Source organism: Diorhabda carinulata, chromosome 2, assembly GCF_026250575.1.
Source record: "Diorhabda carinulata isolate Delta chromosome 2, icDioCari1.1, whole genome shotgun sequence".
Lineage (NCBI taxonomy): Eukaryota > Metazoa > Arthropoda > Insecta > Coleoptera > Chrysomelidae > Diorhabda > Diorhabda carinulata.
The window spans coordinates 5547305-5563845 of record NC_079461.1 but is presented as its reverse complement, the minus strand read 5'-3'; the positions used below and the strand labels follow the sequence as shown (position 1 = coordinate 5563845).

General features: G+C 33.3%; 1 protein-coding gene across 2 annotated transcripts in view; it reads right to left on the bottom strand.

Annotated features, from left to right (window-relative positions):
• LOC130903723 (uncharacterized) overlaps nt 1-16271 on the bottom strand; it is a 47648-nt gene extending 31377 nt beyond the window's left edge. For both annotated transcript variants that reach the window (XM_057815962.1, XM_057815963.1), the window contains exons 1-12: nt 15994-16271; nt 12568-12897; nt 10993-11415; nt 9546-9770; nt 7928-8248; nt 6965-7259; nt 6641-6902; nt 6271-6587; nt 5913-6151; nt 4505-4743; nt 3994-4113; nt 1643-1840 (exon numbers count right to left, since the gene is read on the bottom strand). In XM_057815962.1, coding sequence (XP_057671945.1) covers nt 1643-1840; nt 3994-4113; nt 4505-4743; nt 5913-6151; nt 6271-6587; nt 6641-6902; nt 6965-7259; nt 7928-8248; nt 9546-9770; nt 10993-11415; nt 12568-12897; nt 15994-16157 — 3133 coding nt within the window. In that variant the 5' untranslated portion in view covers nt 16158-16271. The remainder of the gene's footprint in view (nt 1-1642; nt 1841-3993; nt 4114-4504; nt 4744-5912; nt 6152-6270; nt 6588-6640; nt 6903-6964; nt 7260-7927; nt 8249-9545; nt 9771-10992; nt 11416-12567; nt 12898-15993) is intronic.
• Nucleotides 16272-16541: the final 270 nt, after the last annotated feature.

Here is a 16541-nt window from a genome sequence, read left to right as displayed (position 1 = left end):
CAAAAAAATCATGTTCTACTATTTTGATTCACTGGATCTGTAAATATCGTGAGACAGTTTCAAATTTCAGCATAAAAAATCGAATAAAGCGTTCAAGAAACATTGTGCTATTTTACATCTGAAATCTCATTTGGTTGTAGACTATCATAAAGGATTTATTTTACAAAAAAGCGTTAAAAAAATTATTCAATTCAATCTATGTTATTATATAATAATAATAATGCAAATTAGAGAAGTCAGACTTGAACCTGTGACCATTTAACTTCAAGGCGACAACCTAGCCATGCGCTTTCTTTTATAAATAGTTGAGGGACGAAATTCGCAGGTGAAATCATATTTAATGCAATTGATACAATTGAATGGTTGATAAAAACAAAATTGAACCAATTCTATCAAAATAATTGATTAATGGTTTCCACTTTTTAAATAAATATCACTTTGAAATTAGTAACGCAACTTTTTGTTGAAATTATAAATTTTCTTTATTTCTTTTAGTGCCATCTATCAAAGGAAATTCAAAATTTAATAAGTAAAATTAGTAAAAGCAAATCAACAGATAACTAACTGTCCAAACTACAGTTTTCAAAATGTGATATAAAAATTTCTCAAATATGCTTGTGAGCAATTTCTAAAGACTAATTTTTGTGTTTTGCTTCCTTAGTAAAATTTGTAACCATTCCAATCTAGCAAACCACGAGAAGAAATATACAGATTGTATCTAACAGTTTTATATGTGAAATGTCCTACGTCTAAATTCAAACAAGTCGCAACTTGTTAACTCTAGTCTCTAATTCTATGAAGGGTACAATTTCTTTCTTCTAGTTCTTTTCTCTTTATTTACTGACGACACAGTACTTTTTTATAATGAATTATATAGAGTGCGAGAACTATGAAATTCATGGTAGCCAAAAATAAATGTGGAATTGAAGGGAAAGTCATAATTAAAAATAATTTAATATTGGGGATTTGAAGCTGGAAGATCGTTCGCGCTTAGATCGTCCACCTGAGTGGGATATTGATGTTACAAAGGAAGCAGTAGAAAATTAATTACCTTAATATGGAAAAGCAGTGGTTAGACAAAGGATAATTACCAGAACCCGTGACAAAGAGATGATGGAGTTATGACGGTTCACCTTGACATCATTATAGATGGGCAAACAATCAATGCTAAAGTATATAGTAGACAGCTGATGCTGATGTAATAGGAGAAATATCCAGATTTAGTTAACCGAAAGTTGGTTCTCTTACAACAAGACAATGCCAAATCATATGGAATAAGATCGAAGAGCTTGGTGATATTGAGCTCCTACCACATCCAGCATTTAGTCAGGTCAGTCAGGTTCTTGCCTAGTAAAAAAATTGAATCTAAAGGGAATGTTGACATTGCAGAGCGACAATTTTTTACATTCAAGCCGAAAGAATAGTTTTACCAAGATCTTCAAGAGCGTTGGGTTAAAATCATAGAATATGATTGACTATACTTTGGATATTGAGGAAAAGTGAACATTAGAAATCGACATTATCTATGAGCTCCGCTCTATGAATTGGAATACCTATAAACTCTTAGATCAAAAGATCATATCACTAGGATTCAATTTACTTTTAGTTTGTAATATTCTCTATCGTCGAATTTCTCACTTACGTGAATAAGGAAGTAATGCCTTCGAAACGACCACTCCTACATCCTTGATAGCCAAACACTGACAAGCAGTTTCTTCGGTACATGGTGGTGATTGACACGAACAATTTGTTCTGCTCGAAGAAAAAGCGTACAGTGACAATTTTTCCGCTTTCCTTTTCTCCACCATATCCGTCAAATCTTTAATAATTTTGACGGCACCTCGGAAAAATAATAAAATATGTTATTCACTACAACTGAGCTCCCTCCTTATATTCAAATGAAACTTAGATTATCGGTCATTAATACAAAACTTTATAAAGTTATATGGTTCCTTTCAAAACAATCAATTATCAGATTAGTTTGAAAGATTGGATAGAAATGATTCAAATGATAAACCTCGAGAGAAAATAGGTGAATAGGGGTGTGTTCAGCTACTTCCAGAATGATCCATATAACCTAATTCCTTATTATCACTTATAACTAGAAAACGGTACAAAGGTAGGAACCGATTAAGGATTTGATACAAGAAAAAGATGAGTGGGTCTCCAATTCTGATTTAACTAACACTTCACGGTCGGAGACTTTTCCTGGGATCTTAGTTGAAGCAATTGGTACTCACGAGTAAATGAGATTAACAATAAAGCTTAAAGCTACAACTCAGAATAGTGGCAATCTACAAACTGATTTTTTTCACTAAAATAGCAAATAAATACTCTCTGGTTTTGTGTAAATTAACATCAATTTCAGAATGGGCTGAATATTATTTCACTAAAAATCATCCACCTCTCGTGTATAAAATAGTACCTTAATCGGTAATTTGATAGTATCATTACGTAGCTTCAACGGAACCATCTATCAATAAGTCGTGTGACTAACTAAGAAAAATATATTTTTTTGACAAAAGGCGATTTTATTCATCAATGTAATCATTCTAACGCTCCTCTTACTTCTCGATACCGTGCTTGCGAAGGATTCATATTTTGCCTCAAAATAGGCTTCAGTTTCTGCCATTGCTCCTTCATTTGAGCTGCCTTTCTTACCGGCGAGCATTTTTTTCAGATCAACGAATAGCCAGGAGGCCAAATCTGGACTATACGGTGGATGAGAGAGCAATTCGGAGAGTAATTCCTTTAATTTAACTGTCGGTGCATTGCCTTGATGAAACAGTTATTCGAGATATTAGGCCTTTTTTCCATGATTTTTGCTGTAAAACGATCCAACAACTCTATGTTGTATCGGCTGTTGTTTGTTTCTCCCTTTTAAAGATAGTCGATGAACAATCTTCCATGTGCATTCCAAAATACTGAAGCCATAACTTTTCCAGCTGCGTTTGAACGCTTCGGACGTGATCCACCGGCAGTAGTTCACACAGATGATGATTGTTTTGATTCCGGAGTTGATTAATGAGTCCAGGTTTCAACAATTGACACTTATCGACTCAAAAAAACATGATTTATTAAGTGAAAACATGGCAAAACACGTTGATCGACTATGAGTAAACGCGGCAACCACTTTGAACAAATTGTAAACACACTGCCTTCTGATATCTTTACGGTCTCAGCTATCTCACGCGATTTCAATTTACGATTAGAAATAACCAATTTGTGGACTTTTTGATGTTTTATGGAGTACCTAACCACCTCAATTGGACGATCAGAACGTTCACCATCATCGGGGTCTGTATGACCAAGTTTCCAATCAGCAAACCAATTACCAAATGGTTCTTTTAGATGGAGCATAGTTCAAAAACACTTTTGAAGCCATTGCTTAGCTCGAAGTGTTTTTTTTTTCTTCAAGAAGCAAAGATAAATTAACACATGAAATTGTTTCGAATCCATTGTTTTGAAAATAACAAAAGTAATTCCACTTAAACGGCTGTCATTTTTTTCTGAACAAGATTACTTTGATCAATAATTCAAAAGAAATCTTGTTGTGGATTGCCGCTTCAACGGACACTAGAAGAATTTAGCAGATTCTGCTATGGAGAAGACGAAACCTTTATTGACACTAAGATCATAGCATTTGAAATGGAGAACGAACATTTTTGGCAGTAAGAGCAGTCCCACATCCTGAACTTTTTGAAAGAGATGAGGTCATTAGTCATAGTAAGAGAAAGTTACACAATGAATCCTTTAGATCGCAGTAAATAAAACACTCTGAACTATCAATTTATCATAGCAGCACAGAGCTTGATGAATTAAATCTAATCCAGATCTGTAGATCTATGATCCTTCTTTCTATAATAGAATATTTCTGGTAGGAGTAACATATTATTAAATCTTTGACTCTAATCTGATACAATAGAAAGTCTTTACTATGAAAAGACATTGCAACGATTAGGATTTTTTAATAAAGGTGAAATAAAAATTTACCTGTTAATTCCATTGGCAAAATGGAACAATCCGTACACGGTTCTGTTTCTTTAATTGTTCGACTGAGTTTTCTTGCTATTATATTTAAATTAGACTCATTCAGTGTATCTGTAGCGGATTCTACAAATTTAAACGGAGGGGTTTCTATGAAGGGTTTTATTTATTTGTTTCGATGGAAAATGAGATGAAAATTTGACTATTTTGCAGAAAATTTCCTCATCTCAAACACACAGGGTGCTACGGGATCTGATACAAGAAATTCGGGAGTGAGTAGATGATGTGAAAGTAATGCTGTGATAAAAAAAATTCTCATGCCACCCCTTGTTGTCCATGATACAAATACGTTCTTCTAGACGGATGTACTTTTAGTACTATCTGCAAATGACATTGCGTAATAGATAAATTTTTAGTTTTGTGGTCAATAACGTCCACTTGGGCATTAACGGTTTAAGAGAAGTTGGAAATTTCAGTGATAAAATATGGAATAATTTAAAATAATTACAGAACTTACTAATATCCCCTGCGTTTTTTCTTGTTAGTACTTTCACGTTCTCTGGATCACTAAATTTATTATTAACAAAATCTCTCTCTAGTTTACCATCTGATAAATTTGGAACGCCTATTTCATTGAATCCAGTATGTCTTCTCGTCAATCTTTTTAAAGTTTCGGCTTCATTTAACTTTTGATTGACCAAATCTTCTTCCAGTTTACCGCACAACTCATCCAGGACAACCATCTCATCTCGTAATCTTAGAAAAATAAGATATAATATAGAGATTAACACAAATTTTGGGATTTTTTTCCCAAAATACTACACGCAATAAAATCAGTTATGAAATAGAGTATTTCGAGTATTTGACATAGCATTAAATCAATTAGTTTGTTTGCTTTTGGCAATATTTATTTTTAACAATTTATTAATATTATTTACAATAAAGGAGTTATTCTAAATCGCACCATTCCTTTAGAAAATGAAAAAAAAAATAGAGAGCCACATAACCCCAATTTTTAATTGGGGCAGTTTGTTGGTTATAGAATCACGAATGTAGTTTCATAGATACCTTCCAAGAATAGCAAATACTTTTGGAGAAAAAATTAGATGGCGTACGGCTGTCTATCCGTCACAATATTCCGTTTTTAGAATTTTATATTCACACGTCTCGTGATATTAAGGAATAAATGAATTCTTTATTGGTATCTCAGTGTTGAATATACGAGGACCTTTTTTTCAACCTCCGATAGGCTATAAATAAAAGACAAGTTCATATAAAACAATCATTTTACTACCAAAATATTGGTACACGATTACGGTTCTCCACATAAACACCGAAGAGATTGAGACATTTGTCATATATGTTTTCTACTGAAATATCTGGAAATTCCGTAGAAAAATCAGTAATGATGATTTCTGCAGCACTAAGGCATTCAGCCTGTAGAAAATGAATCACACTACGCAAATCACACTTATCGGGAGCATCAATAATGGCGGACATGTTTACGTGGCTCTAGCACAACGCCGACTGACGACTGATTGCCAACAATGAAGGAGTGTGTAGTGCGAAAGCTTTGCAGTCGCTTTCTTCTGCCCGCGTAGCGTCTGAATGGAGCGATCGGAGGCAAAAAACGGCCCTCGAATATACAAATAGTGAGATTTTTTAATAATACATAACACACATTTGAAAGAGTAGTGAAAAACATTAAAAATAATTCAAAGGCTGTGTCGACCCCTCTTTGAAAATCAGTATCAAGTGGCTTCACGTATTTTTGAATTTTCTATAACGTCCGAAATCTATAGAGTAATACTCAAACGCAAAAAAAATATTTATATTTCGTCTTAAGGATAATTGTTAATATATTCAGAGCTCGCGTATAGTTTCTTCAAGAATTATCAACCCTACTATATTTTTAGTGTAGTTACCTCCTATTGATGGCTTCTAAATGATTTTTATTGGAGCAAGCATACGACAATTGCTTTTTCAAATCTTCACTTTCCTTAATAAAAGTATCATGAGAAAGCTTCATATCAAAAGAAGCTTTTTGTAATTCCTGCTGAAGTTGTTCACAACGACTTTTTTCCGCTTCCAACTTACTCCTCATTGGTCCTTCGACTTTCTCGAGAGCGTGTTTCAACTCTAGTTTCATTTCCAATAATTCGCTCTGGAATTGTGCAACAACGATATAATTTAGTTATAAAATCTTATTTTAAGTATGAACTAGCTCTTTGAACAATAATTAAAATTATTATACAGTTGTAAGTTTCAATGTTGGGGTATTACCTTTAAAACTTTATTTTCTGTCTTCAGTTCTCTTGCAACTCTTTCCAATTGATCATCTATGATGGATAATCCGCCGAATTGACTACCACCTAAATAACCGTCGTATCTACCATAAAGCTCATTCCTTCTGTCTATATATCTAGATTGGTGTTGAGAAACTTGGCTACCTAATCTGTTGTTGTATATAAAGAAATCTGTTTCTTTTACTTTTGTCCTGTCAAATTCTCCATCTTTATAAGGATCATTTATTCTATCTTTATCATTTGGGCAGTATACTCCATCGGCTGGGTTAGAAACAACTGATGGTCTACTAGTACCTGAAAAATGAATACCTCCAAATTTTTTCACCTCTTGCTGTCCACCTATTTACCTTTAACATTTGACGCAAGTAAAAACGGTGAACCAATAAAAGCGCATTGATTATTCTCGTCTTTTTTATCGTGATAAGATCTCACTCGTTTTATTGGCGGATACGTATCATTACGAGTAACACACTCTTTTTTGTCTAATGATTTCTTGTGGTATTTGATATTATCGATAGTTATAGATGGACAGGATACCTTACAGGATAATTTGGATTGTTTGATGCTTGTATATGATAGTTGACAAGACAAACTATTACAAGGAGACTCCTGCAAGGATAACATTATTAACAAAATATTTCAATCGGTTCACATTTAGATTGCACTTATACCTGTTGTGAATCTGGACTAGAAACATTTTTCAAAGAATTCTGACCACAAACATCGTCCAATATCACTAAAGGCTTGTAATTACTTGGAGTTTCTTCGATAAATCTTGCAGGAGTATTTTCTTTTGAAGGGGAATGTTCAATAGTAGGCGAATCCACACCTGTACCTTTGTCGATAATATCGAACACAACAGTTCTCACTTTAGCTGATCCAACACTGGCGTTAACAATGGGAGGTCTTTCTGTTTCACCGTGGGCTTGGTGTCTGGCAACATTTGCTTCATTTTTGGAAGAATGTCTAAGGAAAATTGGAAAATATTTATTAGAATTAACTCAGCACAGAGGATTTTCGATTCGTTCTCAACATAAGGCAAATTCCATGTATCAAAAGTTGATTCCCATCACATCCCAACGCGTGTACAGTGTACCATTTTGTTAAATATAGTTTTAAACCCGACACAAGGCCAGACCCAAGCTGTTCCCATGAGGGTTGCGGTCATACATGGGCTTAATTTACGGCGGGCCTGATTAAGCGATTGTCAACACAATTTTCTTATAAATCTTTCTACGACATTTCATTTAATAATATATTCTCATTTTGTAGTCAATTTCAAATATTTATAAAATTCTGATTCATTCAGTCACAAAAAAAGTAAATGAATTTACTGGATAATATTGAATATTTTTTTGTTGTTTAATTTTCTTAATTTTTTGTTCTTTTTTGATTGAAAATTAGATTTACAAATAATTGAAAAACTAATTTCTCCACCTATTTTAATCTTTATGAAAACATGATCTGACCTTGCATAATTTTATATTGAATATATCACAAACTTTTTTATTGAATTACGTATCGTCATCAAGAGCGAGAAAGTATGCGAAATTTCTAGTCAATAGGTTGATTAACAGTTAGTGTTATCTAAACTGTTGAACAAACTGAGTTATTTAAAATAAATATATACATACCTTCGATCTTCATTATTCGGATGCGAGCAAAATGGACACTTGGGATCGCAACGATGATACGAGATTGTCGTACCAGTGTCAATGCAGGGAGAATTTGCACTGCAACTTGCCGACACCAAAATTTTATTCAAAGCTTCCAATTTTTTCCTTGCACATACTTTACAAGTCGGATCGCACGATTTAGCTTTGGTTCTGTTCGTATCAGCGACAATGTTCTCCGCATCCGATCTCGAAATATGTCTTGATATCGGACAATCTTCGTTTGAATGACAATGTATTGTTTGTTCTCTTTTACAAGGTTCCGCAGAATTTGCTCTTAACCTAGACACCAAACCAATTTAGCGCCAGAAAATTGTGAACCACAAGAAATTAACAACATCACATAAAAATGAATTCAATACGTCAGTTGAATAATTCAAATTTGAATGGTAAAAAAATGTATTGATGGTTTTGTGTGATTGAAATTGTACAAAATTTCATTAATTTTCACTAATATTTACTCTTAACCGTTGATTGAACTATGAACTGAATGTTTAAGTACACGCAAGAAAACTTAGCTGACTAGTTTCGACGTTATTACGTCTCATCAGAGCAGTTTAAAAACCCTCGTTCGGCCTTGAGACCCGAACTAAAGACAACGTCAAAGAGTCGCTATTTGGATCATGAAGTTAAGCATTCCCCAGCGAACGATAAGTAGCGCCATCCTCACATCCAACTGCGAACCACTGGTCAAGTAGAGATCTATCGTAGTCACCGATAACATATAAAATGTATCAACTAAAATATTTCTACTATTCACCTATGGAACGACTTCGAAATTCAATATTTCGAAAATGTATTCTGCCGGTTGTTAAACTGCTCTGATGCGACGTAATAAAATCGAAACAAGTCAATAGTTGCAATTGCAAGTCATTGGGGATGTTTATAAAATTGAAAAGATCGATTGATATCACGCTTTTCAGAGGAAGTGTAATTCAAGTCATTAGCCTGGAAAGTAGTTGTTTTCTCCTTTGAAGAACGGCAGAACATTTTCGGAATATTAAATTTCGAAATAATATTAGAGGTGAATAGTGAAAATCCTTTATTTTTATACATTCCACGCACCTTATTTACCATCGGAATATATACATTTGTTGTATAGTTTATGGTATGGTAAAGTCTTTGAGAAATTGGAGTCGTTTAGGATGTCCCTGTAATTAGGTTTAAACTGAAACTATTGTTATTGAGCGACATATCTGTGATATTTAATCAAAATTTGTTTGGCGGTACACATGAAACTACAGATGCTACAAATGATTCTAGAGATCGAAGACCCTACAAAGACCTTAGTGTTCTTACGACACTTAAATGTTGTCTTTAAATGCGTCTCAAGTGCCTAGGTTAAGTTTTTTATATGTACACATCGTATATATTGATACATTATGAATAAAAATATAAAATTGTATTCGGCCAAACGCTACATTGGTACTTTGGTGAGATTATTTTGTCGGTGATTCCGAAGTAAATTTTTGCCTGTTGTTCAGCTATTTCGTTAGAAAATAGAAGGTAGCACAATTGGCTTCACGTCTCCGAGGGAGGTTGCCCTTAATAACCCTAACCCAAACATAATTCAACTTACTCTCCATCTAATCTGTAGCAAGTAACATCTCTACATGGAATATTCAAATTGTCGATATTAGACCTCGTTTCTAATTTGGTTTTATTGGTCATATCCGATTTTTTCGATTGATCTCTTCGAAACGGATTGAGCCATGTCGTGTCCAACAGAGAGAACATTCTCCTACCCGTATCAGCTTTTTCTAAATTGACATTAACCTCTTCCGAACAAGCACTGTTCTTGGGACTAAAATATTGCGGATACTTTGTTACTATATTATCAATAGAAAAAAAAAAATTGACAATCATGGAGTTACAATTTTTGTGAGAGTTCTACAGTGGTCGCGTTCCGTCGATATACGAGGTGTCGCTATTAAATAACAAGACAGGTGATATAAAACATTTTGTTTTGGTATTATGTATGTTTATTTATTATCACTTTCAATACCCCTTCTCTATCCCTCCATGCCAATATTCCATTATTCGGAACAGTGGAATTCTGTCAGCTCCTTCAAAATTCACGCCGCTTTTTCTTTCACAGCTTCAAATCAAATCTTGTTCCTTTCAATGTAGATTTGATTCGTCACACATTATTATTACCTTTTCTATTTTTTCAATCGAATCACTACAAACATTTTTGCGACCTTCTTCTTGTTCAAATGTGAGCCTTTAAGGTGCCATATTTTCCACACACTTTTCGCATGTTAAAGTTTTCCCCACACAGTTTTTGTCAATTCCTATGGATTCAGCAATCGCAAGAATATTTAGTCAATGTTTAGATTGAACAAGATTAACGACTTATTCGATATATTCATCGGATTTAACATGGATTGGCGACCCGAAGTCTCTATACAAGCGAAGACCGCGGCTATACTGGTTTGTCTACACAGACACACAGTAGGCTTCAGGATAAACAGCTGACAATCGTTAATATTTAGCGCATGCGTTTTTTTTTCTGTAGCAGAATTAATCTCGTTACTTAATAGCCACACCTCGTACTGTCCAAAATATGATATCTGCGAATTTATTTCAAAGGAAATCAAAATTTTATTCATCGTAATATTTTTGGTTCCTATCAATGTTTTTATGTTGAAATGATGTTCATAATATGATTAGTGTATAACAAAATAGATGCAGGGTTTCTGAAACAATAAAAAATGTTCAACGATGCAACAGTTTCATTTAGTAATGATTGGAGTTGTTTGAGAAGAAATAAATTTTGATATATTATTTAACAGAAGATGAAGCAGTGAAGGTTCATGTGATATAGTTATTTTAAGCATCCAAAAGACTACAAGATAAATTAAGTGGGACTGAATTAGTACTAAATTATATAATTATACCATCATCTGCAATAATAATCGAAAAATTATATATTTGAGAAAAACGCAACCACATGGAATAATTTCTCTATAGCTATTTAGAACGATGTATGACTTATAAATAGAGTGTAATTATGAATAATTTACCAAGCTGGACCGCATTCACCATCATCTTTCACTAATTTATCTGGATTACTAACTTGTATATAAATACTGTCGTCCTTATTTAAATGGCAGCTATGTGAATCAAGTTCATCAGACGTTTCTTTAAAGTATTTAACAGAATTATCGATATGTGAATCTCTAATACTATAATCGCATTTCAATTCTTTATGTAGTTTCGCAATATTTTCCAATACATCTTTAGATGTAGCGTTTGAATAAAAGTAAGGTGTGTTGGTATTACTAGAATGGACGCTTTCTAATGCTGCTCGATCTATTTGGAAGGTTTTGTTACTGGAAGCCAAAGTTTCTTCTCTAGAAACTTCTTTTGGTAAAGTTTCAGCTGTCGTTGTCACATCAAGCTTACTGCTACTGTCTTGATTGTCTGCATCGCAAAGGCAGTAGTCACTTAAAATGGATACATAAAATTAAATTGAAAAAATAACATTCTTATCAGTAGTTATCTAGAATATAATTTGGAGTAGCAAAAAATGAAAACTTGTGGATGGATTTGGTTGGAAATTGCTCATCAATCAATTGATATATCTTCTAAACCGCTTCCAGACGAATTTGTGTAATAAAATTTTGAATCACTCATAAATCATTGAATTGAGAGGAAGTAAGATCTAATCCTTCTTTCCAAAGGTTTTAATTTGATGCCACTACTCCATATTTCTTTTTTTTTACTGGACATATTTTTAAAAACAAATGTTATTGTGATTTTTTCACAAATATCATATGTTTCTTTTTTCAATTTGATCTGGAATATCCAACCAACTAGTAAATAACATATTCAGCATTCTTAAGTTTCATAAGTGCAAAAATGGTTCTCTTAATTTAGATCCCCTAATTTTGATCTCTCTGATACCCATTGATCAGGAAGACCAACAAATTAGACATCGACATGCTAAGGAAAAATCAATGTCAGATTACCGACGAACTCTCTAAAACCTTCAAAACTAACATTGTTCGACCGTCCAATATAATTTTCGGAATATTTGAAAAATAAACAAAATAAACTGATCTGGTACTTGGGTCCCCACAATCTGTCTGAAAATAACTAATCCTTCACATGCAACGTATTGTTTCAACGGCATCATACTAAACTGTTTTTTGATTGATTGATCTTTGGAGTCGGAAAATAAGTCTTATCGCAACGGCTGTCTACAAATGAAACCTCACAAAGTTAATTTTGAAGTATTGAAACCTGGCCAACCGTTGATGCAGATCTATCCTCCTTGTTAACAAATGTACCTGAAAAACTTATGAATAGGGCTAACTGTTCATCATACTCGCCAAATATCGTATCCATGGATTTTCATTTATTTCGTTAACTTAACTGAAAAATTTTCCTAATGGCAAGAAATTTTGATGATCTCCCAAATGCTGTCTCGAGATATTTTTCTCAGAAACTAATTTTCACACTAGATGGTAAAATGTTGATGTAAAATGTATTCTTTTGATTCAATTGGGAAAAGCGACTTTACTTTCTCCCCCTGTTCGTACAACTGATACATCAGAAAAAATAAATTCAAATCATCAAAATCATCCTTTAATTACCTTGGAGTATATTTTGGAAAACTCTTAGATTCGTCTTGTCTTGAACTATTGAATGTTGTCGCATTGGAGTCATACTGACAATTATCTGTTTCCCTAGTAGGTTCTTCGCTACCGGAAGAAGGGTGTAAAGCAGAACACCTAGTACCAAGCATCGTTTTGGCATTGTCCACGATTTTTTGTATGAATGAAGTACATTTCTGACTATCACTGTTAGGTAGATGTTCTTCATATGATTTGGGTTGAACGAACACTTTAGGCACTTCATCGGAGTCGGTTAATATAGTTGTACCAGTTGAAGGTTCAGTTGAGGTAGGTTTTTCAATAGATTCACTAAAAATATTGGAACATATCAATAATCTCATAGACATAGACAAAACATCTTTTATTCAAATATACAAGTAACAATAATATATAAAACAAAGCAGGAAGCATCATTAGATTTGCGAAATGGAAATAAACTTTGAATATAATCAATTTTTACATGAAAATAAGAAAGATAAAGGGTGAATTACGTAAGCGCGCAGTTCCAGACTTACAAAAACGAGATATAATCATCAACACATTTGTACATATCAAATTTAAATAAAAAGCAGGAAGTTTGAAAACTGAGAAGCACGCTTTTAGCAATAATCAAACTAAAAAATAATTCTCGATATATGAATGAAACGACTGATAATAAAATTAATGTGTAGCATTACAAAAACGTGATATTTTAAAACTGAATCTGTGTTTCGGAATGAAACTAATAAAAAATTATAACGAGTGACTTCGAGTCCTGAATTTCGATATCAACATTTTTAGCTGGGTAGATGTAGAAACGGAAAATAAAAGATGTAGAAGACTTACTTAGGTAGGTATAGGAAAAATAATTCAGACGACCCGGAATAAGAATTAAAGGCAGATTTAGAAGCTTTAGAGTTAAGCTACCCTAGAAAATAGCACAATGCTATGTTTTGAATACCATACTTTATGGTGTTGAGAGCTCGACTTTGAAGGTCTCCAGCATGCGTAAGGTGGAAGCTTTTGAATCGCGACTCTTTAAACGGATCCTTAAAATACCATGGACGGATCGGGTGAACAACGACGAGGTGCTAAGATGAATGAACAGAGAACGAGAACTATTAACCATTGTAAAGAGAAGGAAAGCTTCCTACTTTGGCTACATTTTTAGAAATCGAAAATTTGTCTTGTTACAGCTGATCATGGAAGGGAAGATAGAAGGTAGGCGCCGCCTGGGTAAATAAATATTTTCATTGTTGAAAAACCTTCGAGATTGGTTCCATGTACGTGATGCCGTAAATCTAATACGTATAACTGAAGATCGCGAGGAATTCCAAAGGATGTTTGCCAACCTTTTTTAGAATGAAACAGGCACTGGAAGAAGAAGAAGAGATATGTACCGCATTTATATTTCAATGACCACCGAAAAGAACTACCGTCCTCGTTGATCCCCATCGATGAAATTTCCTCGTGACCTAACAATTTTTTCTATATTTTAATCTCAATAAGGAATGTTTTTTCAAGGAAAAATAACGAGAAAATTTAGTGGAAATGAAAAGTGTGTTTTTTATGTGCGTCCCTTAGGCCCGTCCAAGGCCCGAGGGTAAGTTTATTGATAAAAATTTCCCCAGAGTCCAGAGCGGGCCTACGAAGGGCACACAAAAAACATGAGTCTTTTGACACTTTTGGTTCCAAATAAATCTTTTAATTTTTTTGAAATTACAATCTATTTTTGAACCTATGCTTTTTATGTAAAAGTAAAAAAAGGAAACGATATATATTGAAAAATTGTTTTATATTAAACTGTTAGAATAAAAGTTTTGTTTTTAAAATATAAGAAAATGTTTGAAAATGATGTAATGTAAATATAGCACATATTTGAAGTTATGATGCAAGTTTAATAGCATGATGTCGTAAAAACTTGGCCAAAATTTGGAAGTTTAACATTTTTGGTTTACGATGGAGAAAAAAAAATGAAACGAACCAAGGGCAGTACATTCTAAAAATAAAACTCGAGAAAATTCTGTCCCTTTAGATATGGAGGTTCAAAATAACTGTGGTCCATAGGCGTGAGCCGTGAAGAAAGTTCACCTACGTGCCTATGGACCGCGCCGAAGTTCAACGTGTTAAGAAAATGAGAAAGAAAGAGAAAGGAATAATTTACAGTAATTCAAAAAAAAATTATTCGGACTGTCCCCGTATTAAGAATCGTACTCAGACCTATTAGTTAGTTTAAATATTTCATACAAAGCACCTCACGCTTTTATAATAGTAACATAAATTTTCAAATGATTAATTTTCTTCTTATGCCAAGAAATAATTCTAATATTCTAGTTAGATTATTGCTAAAATCGTCTTAGTTTTTCAAACTATAATTTATTTCTGTTGCATATAAAGTAGACGTTTTTAGTTTTACCTGTCCCACTGTGTGTAATCAAATTTTGCAAGTTATATTTGATCCACTTCCCAGTCTCCGATTGAACCGAAATTTTGCAAACATGTATAAATCAGTCACAATGAAATATCATTGTGACTCAAACTGATCTAATGATGGGTATAGAAACTCCGTAATAAAAAAAACGACACAAACCAATCGATTTTACCTCATTTGATTAGTTTTGACGAGTACATTATTACATACTAGATGGTAACCAGGGTCTTATGATAGGGAAGATTGTCATAAAAACTCCGTAATTAAATAAACGATGCAACCCCATCGAGTTTCGGTTCATTTGATTCGTCTTGACGAGTGTCTTGGTCGGCCTGAATATGCAACTTCAACTAATTTGGGAAAAGAAGTTCGTTGATTAGATGGATCACCCAATGCCAAGGTAAGTTCGCGCCGAGGACTGAATGGTATGAGGGTGTATAAACATTTCATATCACTAACGTTGCGCCTCAGGGTACCAGGGCCAGCCCCTTATCTGTTTACAATGGGGGGATGAACCGTAGGAGTAACATGAACACAAAAGAAATTACTACACAAAGAAAACGACGTTTAAAGACGACGAAATTGAAACGACGGGAGAAGATTACTAGTGAAAGCGATGTCCACAAGCAGCAACAATTAGAAAAAATAGTAAATTTCGAAATAAAAATATTAAAAAGTTAAGATTAATTTAAAAAATTAAAAAGAGAAAAAAAACCTTTTTTTAAAACGCGCTTTTTATATATAAAATTTTATAAGCTGATAATTATATGTTTCTAGCACTAAAGCTTTAGATCTTATTTACTAAATCTTCCCGATTCTATCATAGTCCCAATTTTATAAATAAAAGAATCAATAATTACGGTGTGAATTTTTAGTGTTGAAAATAAAAACTTTTTAGTACATTTTATTAATAAATGATAAAAGCTTTTATTTAAAAGAGGTTTTTACTCTTGAATTTTATGTTATAAATTTAAATAAAATTCTATATTAGTTACCTATAGAAATTAGACTGTGAAGTTAGTTGAGCATCCATTTCGGAGACTTCATCGCACAGTTTGGACCCTCTTGCTAGTAATTGTTTAGCAGAGTAAGTGCTAGATCTTGCAAACCTCGGATAATCGAGGTTTTGGTAACAACAGCCACAATTTGCGTGCTTCATAGCATTTTCACTTTTGTATTTACATTGAATTTGGTTTAGGTATAATAACGTTAACGTTCTTAACAATTTTTACATGAAATTAATTTTTTTGATAGACGTTCGACTACTTGATCGTCTAAAACAGAAATAATGGAAATAATATTTTCACAGAATTATCCTGGATGTCGATAAGAATCTGCAGAATGATAAATAATTCAATAAAAGATGTATACGTGATAGATGAATGAGAATTTAATATCAGTCGAAAGGAGAAGGAGTATCTTGAATAGGTATTGGAAGAATCCTCATCGCTAATATCTTTATCGGTGACTTGCCACATTAGACAATATAATTGGTCGAGAAAGAGGCAATACATCATAAAGTACCTTGTACAACTAAGAAGAA